Source organism: Podarcis tiliguerta (genome assembly GCF_965153285.1).
Source record: "Podarcis tiliguerta genome assembly, chromosome: 10".
In the NCBI taxonomy this organism is placed as follows: Eukaryota; Metazoa; Chordata; class Lepidosauria; order Squamata; family Lacertidae; genus Podarcis; species Podarcis tiliguerta.
Genome location: NC_139543.1, coordinates 73361805 through 73377650, shown reverse-complemented (window position 1 = coordinate 73377650; position 15846 = coordinate 73361805). Strand labels below are relative to the sequence as shown.

General features: G+C 53.8%; 2 protein-coding genes across 2 annotated transcripts in view; both read left to right on the top strand.

Annotated features, from left to right (window-relative positions):
* Positions 1–15846, top strand: part of LOC310659082 (uncharacterized protein) — a 332609-nt gene that overhangs the window by 171752 nt on the left and 145011 nt on the right. The gene's annotated exons all lie outside the window — the stretch shown is intronic.
* The window catches only part of SND1 (staphylococcal nuclease and tudor domain containing 1), a 223322-nt gene that overhangs the window by 95595 nt on the left and 111881 nt on the right, over positions 1–15846 (top strand). The window contains exon 12 of the mRNA XM_083401914.1: positions 11192–11292. Coding sequence (XP_083258040.1) covers positions 11192–11292 — 101 coding nt within the window. The remainder of the gene's footprint in view (positions 1–11191; positions 11293–15846) is intronic.

Sequence of the window (15846 nt, the reverse complement as noted above, 5' to 3'; positions counted from 1 at the left end):
CCTCTTTGGGGGAGCTTCTCCTTCCTCGCTGGGTGCAGGGAGAAGAGGGGAGCAGCCCTTCTCCGTTGGCTCTGCAGGGCCTTGGGGAGGCATTCCTGGCCGGCCCCCAGGCACACCCCCAAAGGAAAGCCATCACGGGGAGGCAACTTGGTTCTCTGCCTCTGCTGCCGTCAAACAGATCGGAAGCCCCCGCCGGGCCCTGGAGGCGGGGGGAGCGTGATGGATGCTCCCCCTGCCCTTCCGTCACAGCAGCGTGGAGTTTTATGGAGCGTTGGTTTTATGGAGCGCCGGGCGGCCTCTAAACAGGCCTCATTTGTTTCCTCCGACGGTCTTGGCCGCCGTTGTTGCTGGTCCATAAAGCACAGCCTCTGGACCCTCCAGGCCGTGGCCAGGATGGGAGCCCAGGGGCCGGGCTGGGGGTGGGCGGGCGAGCGGCGGCCCGGCGTGGGGCAGAGAGCCGTCCTTCTGCCGCTTGCCGGGGACGTGACTCGCCGACTAATGAGCACCTGCAACTCCCGGGGTCAGGAGAGGATCTGGGGCCTGCGTGGCACGTTTTCTGCACGTTGGCAGCGCAGGGTGAGGGGGCTGGGATGGGGCTGCCTAGGAACAAGCAGCCTGGGTGGTGCCCTTCCCTCAGCAGCCCCTCCTGCAGCCTGGCACGGCCCCCTCCCCTCGAGGACTTCAGCGGCTGCTTCATAAAGGGAGCCTCCTTAGTCAGGACCCAAACTGGGTTTCTGCACGGCATTCCTTCAGGAAAAACCATTCAGCATAGGGGGGAGGAAAGGGAGGGGGGTCTTTTCATGCCTGGCCTTCTCTTCCAATGATTGGACCCGTGGCAGAGTCAAGGAACAGGTCGTGCCCGTGGCCAGTAGGCTGTGTGACCCTGCCAGGCTCTGCTGGGGTGCAGACAACCGGGAATCCGAGTTGCAAGCCCTTATAGAATCACAGAATTTGTGGTATAATAGACTTAGAAGGCTCCCCGAAGGTCATCCATCCCAACCCCCAGCAATGCAGGAATGTCAGGGAAGGAATTCCTGGCCGGTGGCCACCCAGCCACTGCTCAAAAACCTCCAGTCTACCCAAGATGGTCCGGTCCACTGTTCAGTGGTTCTCACCGTTAGAAGGTCATTGCTAAATGTTTCATCAGAGTCTCCTCCCTTGTCATTTGAATCCATTGGAATCCTACCCTCTGGAAGTACAGAAAACGTTCTTGCTCCATCTTGTTTTCTCCTGCTCCGGAGGGCAGGACTCGAACCCATGGCTTCAAGTCATAAGAAAGGAGATTCCAGCTGAACACCTGGAAGAACTTTCTGGCGCTAAGAGCCGCTTCCGGGTGGGATGGTCTCCCTGGGGAGGTTGTGGCTTCTCTTTCCGTGGAGGTTTCTGAGCAGAGGTTGGACGGCCACCTGCCGTGGCTGCTGTAGCTGAGATTCCTGCATTGCAGGGGGTTGGACTAGATGACCCCGGGTGTCCCTCCCCACTCTACAATCCTCTGGTTCTTTGAAGCAAGCACCTTCTGCCATCTCCCTAGAATAGCTCTCCTGGCTGGGCACAGTTTCCGTTTTGTGTGTGTCTGTGCGCCCACAGTTTTTGTTTTTACTGACAGGCAATTTTCTGTTTGTTACTGACAGTCTGCAAACTTACTGACAGTTGGCAAGGCGATGCGCCGTTGCTCTCGTAACTTAATAATGAGAGCGCCTTCTTCCTCTTGATTCCTCTCCCCCTCTCTTTGGGAAAATCCGCCCCTCTTCATCTGCGTGGACGCTGTGGATTCCTGCCAGTCCGTTCGGATTGGGGAGGCAGTGCTGGGTCCCTCCCCTGGGCAGGGCAGCAACTGCCTGGCCTGGGGGGTGGGGGGGTCATGTGGTGCAGTGGTTAGCGTGCCAGACTCGGACCTGGCAGAGACCTGGGTTCGAATCCCCACTCAGTGATGAAGCTCCCCGGGCAGGGCCTTGGAGGTGAGTCACTTTTCTCTCAGTCTGACCTACCTCACAGGGTTGCTGTGGGGGTTAAACAAGGAGGGGGACAAGAACCATGGGCCCTGCCCTGAACTCCTTGGGAGGAAAAGGTGAGGTGTAAATGCAATACGTTCAGACAAGCAGCAGCTCCCAGGCCTTCATTGGTTATTGAGGAGCTGCCTTCTAGGACAGTAACCCTCCGAAAGCCGTTTATGGTTAAAGGAGATCCAACTAAGACGCAAATTTTTATTTATTTATATTTCACAGAACATTTTCAGTGGGCAAATAAAGTGAAAGAAAATAATAATGCAATATAATAATATATCTTATACCCTGGCCATCTGACCGAATCGCCCCAGCCAATCTGGCAGCCGCCATCCTAATAAAATCACAGCAAAGTGTCAACCAAACTTCCCGACACAGAGCTGCCTTCAGATGTTTTTGGAAAGTTGTTTAGTTGTATATCTGCTTGTGATCTGGTGGCAGAGCGTTCCACGGGCCCTTGGGAAAGGTGCTTGAAACCGTAATCCAATCTGACCTGTAGGTGTGTAAGTGATGCTATTAATCCCAGAAGTATGCAATTCTTAACAGGTCGTTATAATTCTTATGAATGCATTCCATTTTTTATGGCAGTGGGAAATGGCAGCGCCCTGGAATCTTAAAGAAGGACCGGGTCTCGGAAGAAAGGTTTTTGTCTTTTGCGGTTGTTTGTATCGAAAAAATGATTACTGTATTTTTCGCTCTATAAGACGCACCAGACCACAAGACGCACCTAGTTTTGGGAGGAGGAAAACAAGAAAAAAAATATTCTAAATCTCAGAAGCCGGAACAGCAAGAGGGATCGCTGCGCAGTGAAAGCAGCAATCCCTCTTGCTGTTCTGGCTTCTGGGATAGCTGCGCAGCCTGCATTCGCTCCATAAGACGCACACACATTTCCCCTTACTTTTTAGGAGGGAAAAAGTGAGTCTTGTAGAGCAAAAAATATGGTAAATCATTTTTTAAAAAAGAGAAGGAAAGGGGATGGGGGCTGCAAGCACTTTGCCTCTCGGGGGTCCCGGGGCTTTGCTTGCAGAAGGTTTTGCTTGCAGAAATATTGACTAGGTTTGCAGCGCCCAGAGTGGGGACAGCCGAGAGCCCCTCGTGCGGCTTGTCCTGCTGGCAGACAAGAGCTGCTGCTTCTGGGCGCCTGAGCTCTGTGCCCGCCCTGCTCTTCCCACCTTCCCAGAACGTGCCCTTCCGGGAAACTTTTGCTCAGGAGAAACCTCTCCCAGCTTCTGGGCTCTGTGCCCAGGGATGTTCTTGGGGGGCGGGGGGCATTCTGTGAACACTCAGGATGGATTTGATGCCCGCAGTCTGAGCAGGTACTCAGTCGGGTGCGCTGCCTCTCGATGGGCCCATCTGTCCCTTGGATGTTTTCTCCTGCCGGCTTTGGAGAGCAGCTGCTTTCGTGGCTCTACAAATTCAGTCCTGGGGGGCAGATTTGGTTTGCTGGGGAAGGAGATAGAAAGCCAGGAGTTCCAAGGTGGCTTTCCCCGAAATGCTGCCAATTCCAGGGCCAGCTAGACGGGCACAGCTTGGAATAACACTGGTAGTTTAGTGGTGAATTTTGGACACAATGGATTATTATAAAAGATGCAGGAGGAAATGATTAACAGTAGGACCCACAAACAGGGGTGGGGAGGAAAGTCCAGGAGATTCTTTGGAATCTTGTCTCTATGTTGGATATGTGACTGTAAATTTTTAATCTGAAGAACCAAATAAATAAATTTATTTTGTAAAAATAGGCAGGCACAGCTTGGGGCGTCTCAGGGTATGGGTGAGATTATGGGGTCAAAGAGCTAAAATTTATGGATTCTCTCAATGACTGTGCTGCGTAGCAGTTGGTTGTGGGACCGACCAGAGACAGCGACCCTGAATTAATTTGGATGGGTGGCCTGGTGCGAGATGTCAGTGTTGTCAAGCCGCTTGGGAGCCATGACCATTGTGCCATTAAATTAAATAAATGTTTCAGTGGCCAATTGCCCAGGAAACCCGACATCGTCACACTTGATTTTGGAGGAGGCAACTTCCCCAAATGAGGCGGCTGGTGAAGAGGAAGCCGAAAGGCAAAGTCGAGAGGAGGGCAAATCGGCCCCAAATGCTTGGGAGTTCTTTAAAAAGACAGTATTAGAGACTCCGCTGGAGTGTATAGCACAGATCTGGAAGGTAACCATGGAGGCCCAGGGGATGCCCGTGTGTTAATGCGCGCAGCCCAGGAAGGAATTAGAGGCAAGAAGGTTTTCTTGGGGGGGAAAGGAGGTCTTTGCCAAAGAAAGAGAACAAAGGGAACAAAACACAGGCGGGGAGAGAAGGCAAGAAGTCGGTAAAGGATGCTTAAAAGAAACATCTTGAGAAACACATTGCTGAGAGTATGAGGACCACCAGCGAGACGTTCTGGAAATACATTTGTCTCAGGAAACCGTCTAGGGAAACGGTTGACTCCTTGGATGACACAAGAGTCAAAGGAGTTGTAAAGGAGGATAAGGAGATTGTGGAGAAGCAGAACGCGTCCTTTGCACCTCTTCTCACAGCGGAGGGTGCCGGGGAGAGCCCAGTGCCTGAACCAGCCTGCAAACGGGGGTGTGAGAGAGTCAGAGACCCCGATTCAGCGATTGTTTGCTGTTTCTGAAATGTTGGGTCTGCGGGGAGAGCTGCCTGCCTGCCTCTTCTTCTTCTTCAGGAGCTCCTTGGAGGAAGCTGGCTACGTTCTGCACCGAGAAAGATGGATAATGAGTCTCGCAATGGAAATTAAGGCTAAATTATGCAAATTTCATGCTGTTTTCCCTCTGTTTCCTGAACGTCGCTCAGCTCTTTCAAAGGAGTGGAAGTTAAGAGAATTTGCCAACGTGTTACTGGGGTGGGAGGGAACGCTTGGGCTTGGTGAGGAAGACCATCCAAAATGGAAATGCCATTTCACAGACAGAGCTGAGGGAAGCCTTCTCCTCTCAGGGAAGGAAAGAGGACATTCTGTGTGTAAAAAAGGTTATCCCCCCCCCAGCGCAATATATGCAATTATTCACATCCTTTTTCTCAGTCACAGTCATTTGGGCCGGAGGGCAGATTAGTTGAAAAGGGAGTGGAGACTGTGCGCTGGTTTTGCATGGTGGTTAGGGGAGTGAGCATTGAGCCGAGAACCCAGCCCTGCACCCCTCCCTAGATTTCAAATCTCTTTGGGTGGGGCCCCGTGGCTTGTCTTGCTTTTAGCCTCAGTTCCTTCCTCAGGGATCAAGCGTCTTATCAAGGAACCTGCGGGTCTTATTCAGTTACTGTTGTCACGGGATTTTAGTGTTTTATTGATTTCTTTTGTAATGTGCTTGGTGCAACCTCTAATTGAAAGTTTTTGATAAGGGATAGGGTACGGCTGTGTCCTGCTGCAGGGGGCCTGCAGCAGTGGGGGTGGGGGGCAGGTGTGGAGGTCTGTTTTTCCTTGGCCTTGCCTCCTCCCTCAAGCATGTCTTTGGGAAGGAACTGGGCAAGCCGGGCTGGTGCTGAGACTTCTTGGGAACCCCATGCCTAATGGCCACTTCCACCACACGTGGAAGAAGGTGCCCAGTGAGAGGAGCGCTTTGGCAGCAACAGGGATGCAGGTGGCGCGTGGTCTAAACCACAGAGCCTCTTGGGCTTGCCGATCAGAAGGCCGGCGGTTTGAATACCCACGAAGGGGTGAGCTGTGAGCTCCCGTTGCTCTGTCCCCGCTCCTGCCAACTTAGCAGTTCAAAAGCACACCAGCGCAAGTAGATAAATAGGTACTGCTGTGGCGGAAAGGAAAACAGCATTTCTGTGTGCTCTGGCTTCCATCACAGTGTCCCGTTGCTCCAGAAGCAGTTTAGTTCTGCTCGCCACATGACCCGGAAAGCTGTCTGTGGACAAACGCCGGCTCCCTTGGCCTGAAAGTGAGATGAGCATCACAACCCCATAGTCGCCTTTGACTGGATTTAACCGTCCAGGGGTCCTTTACCTTTACCTTACCTTAGGCAGCAACGTTTCTGCACCCCAGTTTCTGGAAACTGGAGGAGGGAAGAGTGTTGTTTTTGTGTTCGAATCCTGCTTGTTTCACTTTGGGGAATCTGGCTGGCCAGTGTGAGAACAGGACGCTGGACTGGAGGGGCCACGGGCCTCATCCACCCAGATCTCCTGATGGGTTTGGTGACCTGGCCCCACTTGGCTGGTGCTTGCTCCTGGAAGGTGAGCCTCAGCCGGGGAGTTCAGTGGAGATGCCACCAGACTTCCTTCTCTTTCCCACTCTTGGGGAGGTGAAGGGGGGGGGCTGCCCTGACCACCCCTGTCCTTGCTGAGGAGCTGGGTGGCCCCATGGCCATTTTGATTCCCAAATCCGCCTTGTGGAATCAGGGCTGCCTCTTCCCCCTGCCCGCTTGTCGTGGCAATAGTTTCCCTGCCAGGAATTGCTTTACCCCCTTAGCCTTAATTGGCTTTCTCCTGGCAGAAGCTCCTTTCTGCGCAGCTAGCGGAATATGATGAGGTTGCCGTGCATGAGAGAGAGAGAGTGAGAGAGAGATCCGCTTGAGTCGGCATCACCTTTTTGCATTGTTATGCTCATCGCAAAGCAGGGCTTGTAAGAGACCAGACACTTTGAAAGGGCTTTAAAGGCGCTCTCTTGGCCTTGATGAAGGTTGCCAGTCTCTGCCTCCCCTCGGCGGTGGCAGGGAGCCTGTGGAGCTGGAGGGATGAACCCGGAAGGCACAGAGAGAGGGGGGGGCGCTGTGTGTGTGCGTGCATGCATGTATGCATGCATGCGATGATGCATCAGTAGCCGGTGTTCCTCTTGGCAGCGCATGAGTTGCTCTTGAAACCCTCCACCTCCCACCATTCGCTTGAAGAGTCCTTGTTTGCTTGCAAACACCTGTGACCCACCTGCCTGGAGTGGCGGCTTCCAAGCCCCTCGAGCCCCGAGGCCGCAGCGGCTTGTGGGTGCTTTGTGCGCAGGGCCAAGTTCTTTCCTTCCCGTGGGCACCACCTTGTGGGGTGGCTTCTCTGCCCCCCAAAACGGAAAGTGCATTTGCACACGACGCTTCCAAGCGATCTCATTAGATGTTAGTTGAATTCTACCGGAAGAACGAGTGCTCTGTGGGGAGCTGGCCTCGGGCACCAGGCCCTTTGGCAGACCAGCTCCGTGTTACAAAGGTGCCTACAGTCATGGCATGCGATGGGGGCTCACATGGGCGACCCCTCTTTGAGATCTCACCCTGCACACGACAGCCTTGAAACTGCTATGGCCGGTCTCCCCGTTGGGGGTCTTTCCTGTGTCTTGAACAAAGACCTCCTGGCTCCTTTCTTACTACAGTTCAGCTAAGACTGCCAGTTTGTTCTCTGGCAGCTGTGGGATACAGCCCCCCCCCCCCCGAGCCATGCAACCAGGGAAAAGAGTTTAGAAGAAGATGTAAAGAAAGGTAAAGGAGCCCTGGACGGTAAAGTCCAGTCTAAGACGGCCACAGGGTTGCTGCGTTCATCTCGCTTTCAGGCTGCGGGAGCCGGCGTTTGTCCGCAGACAGTGTGGCCAGCAGGACTAAACCGCTTCTGGTGCAACAGGACACCGTGACGGAAACCAGAGTGCATGGAAATGCTGTTTACCTTCCCGCCATAGTGGTACCTATTTATCTACTTCCACTTTGAGGTGCTTTCGAACTGCTAGGTTAGCAGGAGCTGGGACAGAGCAACGGGAGCTCATCCCGTTGTGGGGATTTGAACCGCCGACCTTCCGATCAGCAAGCCCAAGAGGCTCAGTGCTTTGGACCACAGCACCACCCCCGTCCCTTTAGAAGAAGAATCACCCATGCTGTACCCTCAATCTACCTGGGCAAGTGTAAATTCTGCCCCTTCCAGTTCTTCTGAAACTATATGGAAAGGGTGGTGGTGGGGAGGAGCACTTTTGAAAACCAGGAGCAATAAGAGAAACCTCAGAACCTGTGATACAGCCAGTTGGTCAGTCAAACTCAGTACTGTCTGCACTGACTGGGCAGGGCTTCAGAAGAGAAACATCCCTCCCCCTTTCCTGGAGACTTAGGGAAGAAGCTTCCGACTGCTAGAGCTGTTTGGCAGCGGAATGGGCTTCCTCGGGAGGTGGTGGGTTCTCATTCCTTGGTGGTTTTTAAGCAGAGCTTGGATGGCCATTGATGCTTCAGCTGAGATTCCTGCATTGCTGGGGTGGGTGGGCTAGATGAACCTTGGGGGTCCCTCCCAGCTCTCTGATTCTATGAGCCAGGCTTCCTCAACCTCGGCCCTCCAGATGTTTTGAGACTGCAAGTCCCATCATCCCTGACCACTGGTCCTGCTAGCTAGGGATCATGGGAGTTGTAGGCCAAAAACATCTGGAGGGCTGAGGTTGAGGAAGCCTGCTATAAGCAAACGGGAAGGAGGGAATTCTGATAGGGTGGGGGCCTGGGTCCCACCCCTCTGAGCGTCTTACTGGCTGCGGAGGTCCTGTGTTGGGGAGGAGGGGGGCTCCCAGGGAAGGAGGCCTCCTGCCCTCCTTGCACCTCATTTGCAAGGCTTGACCCCTCTGCCTATTCAACCAGCACTTAACTCTCGGGGCCGTTCATCCTTCTGAAGCTCCGTCAGTTTATTCTGGGCGTTTTAGTGGCCTTTCCATGAATGGGTCAGTGATTGAGTTCGTCTCTGACGCTTTCAGGGCTGGTATCCGTTAACTTGTGCATGTAGCCGCTTCAAATGCTTCTGTCAAGAGGCGAGATGCAGATCATTTGCATGAAATGCGCCAAGAACTGTTCCTGATCTGCACAGAGAAGCTGAGCGCCTGCAGTTGGCTGCATCGCACCATTTCCCAAAGAGTTAGCGCATGTGTGTGTCGAGCTCTTTGTTTGACTAATCCTCCAGATGTGTCTTTCTGGAAAAGGGGGGGAAAACACACAGCTCTTGCAGGTTCTGATAGTCTTGAAAGGCTCAGGCAGGGTGTTCCTGGGGGGGAGCCCCTGCCCACACCCTCCCTGCTCACGTTGGCCATGCATGGTTGTGCTGGTGGTGAAAGGGGGTCCTCATTTGATACTGACCCACCATCTGTTAGAGTAAGTTCAGCAAAACCTCATTTTGGTGAATACTTCCCACTCCTGCAGATGCTTCTGAGCGCAGCCTTGGCTTCATCCCTGCCTGCCCTGAACATCCCCGTATTCCTCAGAGGACGGGAGGGTGGAGAAATCCTGTTTCAGCCATTTAGCCTCAGATGTTTCTGTGCCGCCCAGGGCAGCTGTTGTGCTAACTCTAAGCAGAATCCAGGCGCACGGGATGGGCTGCTCACGGATCCGGCGCTTGGTGCAATTGCACCCGTTTCCCCAAATGGCACCACCGAGCTCTGCCCTGCCTCCGTGGCCATTGAGGCACCTGATCAGGCCTTGGGCCCGATCCAGCAAGCTTTCCTTGCATTCAGATGCTCTTGCGACCCATTAAGCGGAAGCGGGAAGCCTCAGGCGTTTCTGCCTCTGGGCCTGCAGCTCCTCCTCCTCCTCCTCTTGGGTGCCGGTGCTTCTTGCCCGCTCCTGGGCCAGCGCCCGCCTTCTCCTGCCTGCCTGCCTGAGCCTCCGAGCGCCTTGTCTGTGCACAACCTGGCAGGCTCTCGCTGCTGCAGCATGTGCTGCCTTGATGGGCCTCCTGCTGGCGCATCAGATGCTCCCTTCGCAGCAGCAAAGCCCTCCTTGCTGGCGGCAGGCAGGCAGGGAAGTGTCCGCCAGGGGCAAGGCTCCTCCCGGGCTGCCCTCTGCTCTTGCTCTGCCTGCCTGGGGGCTCAAGGGGCCTCTCACCCCCAGCCTTCAGGCAGAGGAGTGAGCAGGCTTGCAGGGGGGCTGCGGGGGGGGGGGAGATGGGTATGGACGCTTCCTCTCTCCTCCATCCTTGCAGGGCGAGGGAGTCCCTGCATGCTATTCCATGCAATGGATTGCAGATTAAAAGGTGGGGAGGTTTTTCTGTGTGTGTGTCAAATAATTCTTTATTTGATTTTCCAAAATATAAACATACAACAAAACCATTTCCAGATCTAATTACCAAGATTACTCTGAATCTCCTGACTTCCTCCCGTCCTATTGATTCTGTTTCAACTGCATATCAATACTTCTCCATTTTTTTCATTTCCCCAGATTATCTATACTTTCTGTTACGTTACAAGTGTGTTTAAAATCCTGCTATTGCTTTAACCTGTTTACAGTGATTTTGTATATACATTATAAACGTTTCCCATTCTTTTTAAAATTCCTTCTCTTCTTGATTCCTGAGCTGCCCAGTTAGTTTTGCCACTTCGGTGTAGTCATCAACTTGATGTGCCATTCTGGTGGGGAGGTTTTCAGATCCCTCCTGCGGCCTCACCCCAAACAAACCTCACACATTTTTTTAAGATTCTATTTATCAATTTTCAGAAAAAAGTTGAATTAAACATTTTCCAATGTGCATTCCGCTAAGATAATTGACTTCCCTTCCACCCGTCCATGGTTTCCCCGTGGCTATTTTTTTTTTTTTATAAATATTTTATTAAGTTTTACATAAAAGATGAAACAACAAAGGATGAACAACAACAACAACAACAAAAACATACAAGATTACACAAACACAAAACAGCAAAAAGTATCAAAGGAAAAAAAAACAAAAATAAAAACGATTTTATCTTCATTATATTCCTTGCATTAACTTGTTTCTCCGACTTCCCCAGACCTCCCTTCCCTGTATTCCAAATCATATATTCAGACAACAAATCCCTTCCCTCTGTCTTAATTAATTTTAAATCTTAATTTTAGTATCCTAATATAACTTAGTCTTCTTGTATCTTAAAATATTAGATCCCCGTGGCTATTTTTTGCCGCTACCTGTTCATCTATACCTTCTTTTCTCAACTTTATTTGCAAAATAACTAACGTCATATTTTTGGGACCTGTTCTCACGGTTTGCTTCCTGCCAGGCTCCCTGGCTCTTCCTTTCTTGCTTCTTTGGCTCGGCAAGTGGAGTCAGCCCTGCGGTGCCCACCTTCTGCCCAGCTCCCTGGCCCTGCCCATCCCAGTCCACGGTTGCCCCAGAAGCAGCGGAAGTGCCCAGCTGGTACTGAGCTGGGACGGCTTCCTCCGGGCAGACCTTTCTGCCTGTCCATGGCAATGGGCGCCGCCTCCTCTCTGCCATGAGGTCTCCTCCCCTCCTTGAGCCTCTGCCCCGGTTGCTCCTTCACCTCTGCCTGCCTCTCCTTCCAGGTCAACGTCACGGTGGACTACATCCGGCCGGCCAGCAGCGCCACAGACACAGCCCCCGCCTTCTCGGAGCGCACCTGCGCCACCGTCACCATTGGCGGCATGTGAGTATGGGGTATGGGCAGGGCTGGATTTAGGTTTGATGTGGAGGAAGGGAAAGGAGAATGTGAGCCGCTTTGAGACTCCTTTGGGTAGTGATAAAGCAGGATATCAAATCCAAACACTTCTTCTTTAAGCTCCTGAAGGTAATGGGGCCCTTTCTATGTCCAGCTGTCCTTTGTCAACAACAAATTGTTGCTGCTTTTTGTGTTGAATATGTGCTATATGGTCATTTATGGACCTAATAGGTATCTCAAGCCATTTGCACGTCACAAAATATGTATTTTATCAAAGTAATTGTTGAACTGAAATACAATTAAGAAGAAGTCTATTAATAGTGAAATACAATTAAGAAGAAGTATATTTTTGGGGGCCCCCATGAGATCCAGCTCCGAGGGCCTTCTGGCGGTTCCCTCATTGTGAGAAGTGAGGTTACAGGGAACCAGGCAGAGGGCCTTCTCGGTAGTGGCGCCCGCCCTGTGGAATGCCCTCCCACCAGATGTGAAGGAAATAAGTAGCTATCTTATCTTTAAAAGACATCTGAAGGCAGCCCTGTTGAGGGAAGTTTTTAATATTTAATGCTGTATTGTTTTTAACACTCGATTGGGAGCTGCCCAGAGTGGGGAAACTCACCCAGATGGGCAGGGTATAAATAATAGATGATGATGAGGAGGATGAGGATGAGAGTGGGGCCCTAGGTTATAGCTTGGTTTAGCTTCTAAGTAAATTTGGCACTGGGTACGGGGGGAGGGCCTGCGAAGGACGCCAGAAGGGCACTGGGTTGCCCACCCAGCCCCACAAGGTCTTCTCAGGGGGCCACTCAGGGGCCCCAGGGGGGAGAAGGCCACTTGTGGTGCCCAGCAGCTGGCGGTGGATGCCGAGATGTCATAGAATTAGAAGGGACCCCCGAGGGTCATCCAGCTCCACCCTCTGCAATGCAGGAATCGCTGCTCACAACTCCATGACTGATGGCCATCCAGCTTCTGCTTGAAAGCCCCCAAGGAAGGAGACTCCCTCCCACTGCCAAACGGCTCTCACCGTCAGAATGTTTGTCCGCATGCTTCGTCGGAATCGCCTTTCCTGCAACTTCACCTTCTGGGACAGTTCAGGTGGTCAAGCATGAGATTCTTCCTATTGGGGTTGTGGGTTCGAGCCTCGCCTTGGGCAAAAGAGTCCTGCGCTGCAGGGGGTTGGACTAGATGCCCTTCAAGGTCCCTTCCAGCTCTGCAGTTCTGGGATTCTGTGACTCCCGTTGACTCATCCACCGAGCGCTTTCTCTGCCCCCGCCCGCCGGGCAGGTGAGGAGGCCTTCTCCCGGCCAACCAGGTTCCCCTGCTTCTCCTCCCCTGCCCTCATGGCTTCTTCCCTGGGCAAGTGGAGCCCCTCTTCTCCCTTTCTCACGGCTGGCACTGTAGCTCAGTGGCAGGACTTGTGGGGAAGAGGCAGAAGACCTTGGGGGCCCCCGGGCAGAGAGAGGCTCATCTGTGCCCAAGACCAGAGCTCAGGGGCCGAGCCCCTCCTTTGAGGGCGCCTGCTTCAGTCCCCAGCGGCTTCTCCGGGTCGGAGTGCGAGAGAGGCTCTGCCTGAAACCCAGCAGAGCTGCTGCTGCTGCTGCTGCTGCCAACCAGTGTAGGCAGCACTGAGCCAGGTGGAGCAATGTGTAAGGCAGCTTCCCTGTGGCCAAGCCCTGCTGAGCTTCGGAGATGGGGGCTGGGCCTGCCTTCCTGCCCTGTGGGGTTTGGGCCTCTCCCTCCCTGCCCCAGAGCTTTCTGTGCCAGGATGCCCCATGACGTGCCTGCCTCTTGCTGCCTGCGGGGCGTTTGCCCGGCGTCTGATCTCTCAAAAGCGCTCTTGAGGCAGAGGATTCTGCGCAGCCGGGGAGAGCGGCTGCCTTTGAAAGCCTCCCGGCTCAATTTTCCGGAGGAAATTGGGGTCTGCGTTCCGCGTTTGTGGGAGAGCAGAGAGCTCTCTGCGGCTGCTTCTCGCTCAGCCTCCCTTTGAGGGGCAACGCTGCTCTTTCACAGCTTAACAAGATTCCCTCTCCAGCTTTCATCCGCTCTCACCCAGCCCCATTCTTTCATGTGGGTCTTGCGTGAGAGAGTCACCTGTGCTGGCCCCTTCGCCCCCCCCCAAATGCCAGAGCTGCTGCCGGACCTTTCGAGCCCCGAAGGCAGCTGGGTGGGTGAGGGTGGACTGGCTGGATCGCCTTGGGATCCCGTGGGGAGGGAATTGCGGATCCCAAACTTTGCCCCAGGCTCCGATCCTTGATCTTCGGCTAGCCTGCCCTGGACCCCAACGGATGCTCTGGCCGGGGGAAAACAGCTGGGCGGCATTTGCAAATACCCCTGGAAATAGGCGTAAAATTGTGTTCCTGGGCAGCTTCCAACATATATAAAAACACAATAAAACATCAAACATTAAAAAGCTTCCTGAGACAGGGCTGCCTTCAGATGATATATCCAGTAGTACCTTGGTTCTTGAATTTAATCAGTTCCGGGAGTCTGTTTGACTCCCAAAACTGTTTGAAGACCAAGACGAGGCTTCCGTTTGGCTGCAGGAGCTTCCAGCACTCAATCGGAAGCCGTGGAAGCCACGTCGGACATTCGGCTTCCGAAAAACCTTTGCAAACCGGAACACTTACCGTATTTTTCGCTCTATAAGACGCACCACAAGACGCACCTAGTTTTTGGAGGAGGAAAACAAGGAAAAAAATATTCTGAATCTCAGAAGCCAGAACAGTAAGAGGGATCGCTGCGCAGTGAAAGCAGCAATCGCTCTTGCTGTTCTGGCTTCTGGGATAGCTGCACAGCCTGCATTCGCTCCATAAGACGCACACACACATCCCCTTAGTTTTTAGGAGGGGAAAGGTGAGTCTTATAGAGCAAAAAATATGGTACTTCCGGGTTTGCGGCGTTCAGTAGCTTATTTGTCTGACAACTAAGCCTTTTGGGAACCAAGGTACCACTGTAATTGCTCATCTCCTTGACATCTGACAGGCGAGCGTTCCACAGGGCGGGTGCCACCACCGAGAAGGCCCTCTGCCTGGTTCCCTGCGGCCTCGCTTCTCGCAGGGAGGGAACCGCCAGAAGGCCCTCGGAGCTGGACCTCAGTGTCCAGGCTGAACGATGGGGATGGAGGCCCTCCTTCAGGGATGCAGGGCTGAGGCTGTCAGTACCAGCACTTTGGATTGGGTTAAAACGGGAAGAGGCTTCTGACTAAGCATGATGAAGGACAGTGAGAGCTGCTTGGCAGAGGAGCGGACTCCCTCCGAGTGTGATGGACTCTCCTTCCTGGGAGCTTTTTCAGCAGAGCTCGGGGGCTTTTGCGGAGATTCCTGCATTGCAGGGGAGGGGGCTAGATTTCCCTCTCAGGGTCCTTTCTCGTTCTTCTGTTCTAGGATCCTCTGACTGCATGCTCCTCCCTTCATGGGATGGCAAGGAAGGCTTGGAGACCCCCAGAGACCCCCAAGCAGGCCGTGCTGGGCGGCATCTGTGGCGGCATCTTCTCTGCTTCCCTCCACTAGGACCTTCCCCGCCTCCCCAGCCCCCTAATGGCTTGTGGGGCCGCAGAGGCCTTGGATGCACCATGCGTGATGATTCTGCCATTAATCTTGGCACCGTGGGGCCGGGCACCTGCTGCCCTCCGACCACGACAAATGATGGAGCCAACCGTTGCATGTACACTCAACATGCTGGTTGTGGCAAGAGTTCCTGGGGGGGGGGTTGCATTTGTGTCTCTTTCCCCCCGCTCTGCTCTCCCTCTGACTGCTACCCCCAACCTCAGCTGCGAAAGGGCAGATCGGCCGATTGGCAGGTGGTGCAAGGGGGGCCTCCGAGGGAGGGGTCGGCACAGCTGTTTGCGGAGAGCAGAGGGGGCCTGAGAGTCCTGGCAGCATCCTGCCCCTATGTGCCCCTCAAGGTTGATGCCAGATCGCAGAGTCATGGCATCGCAGATCTGCAAGGGACCCCCAGGAGCCCCCTGACGCTCATCAAGATGGGAGTGGCAGGATGCCTCTGGGGTGCTGAGCGTGGAAGGCCTTTCTGGGTCCCTCGCTACCCGGATGCCCGCCGTTCTTGGGGTGTGGGAGCCATGCAATGTGGTCGCAGCTCCTCCCATGCTGGTCTGGCAGTGGAAAATTGGGGCAGAGTGATTGTCATGGGAATGGAGGTGGCAGAGACCAGGGCCCCCCTTGCCCTCTGCGTCTCGAAGGGGCAGCTCTGCCTCTGCTCTCTCTTGGTGCCAGAGGGGGCTGGCCGCGTCCTGGACAGAGGGGTGCAGAGGGAAGGTGCCAGTCTCTGCCAAGGGATTTGCATCCCCAGCTGCTCATTGGGCAGACCTCCCCTCCAAGCGCTGTCCTTGTTTTGCTGAGATGCGGGTCAGGCGCATCTGCGGGAGGAAGGAAGGCGGGAACATCCAAAGTCTGCTGCGCTTGAGCACAGGATCCCTCTTTCCTCCTGGCGCTACCGGAAACTGAGGAATCCATTGGGATCAAGCAGAAGCCTTTGCTGCACTCTTTCCGGTGGCTGATGAAAATGTTTAGACTAGCCTACCCAGTTGCT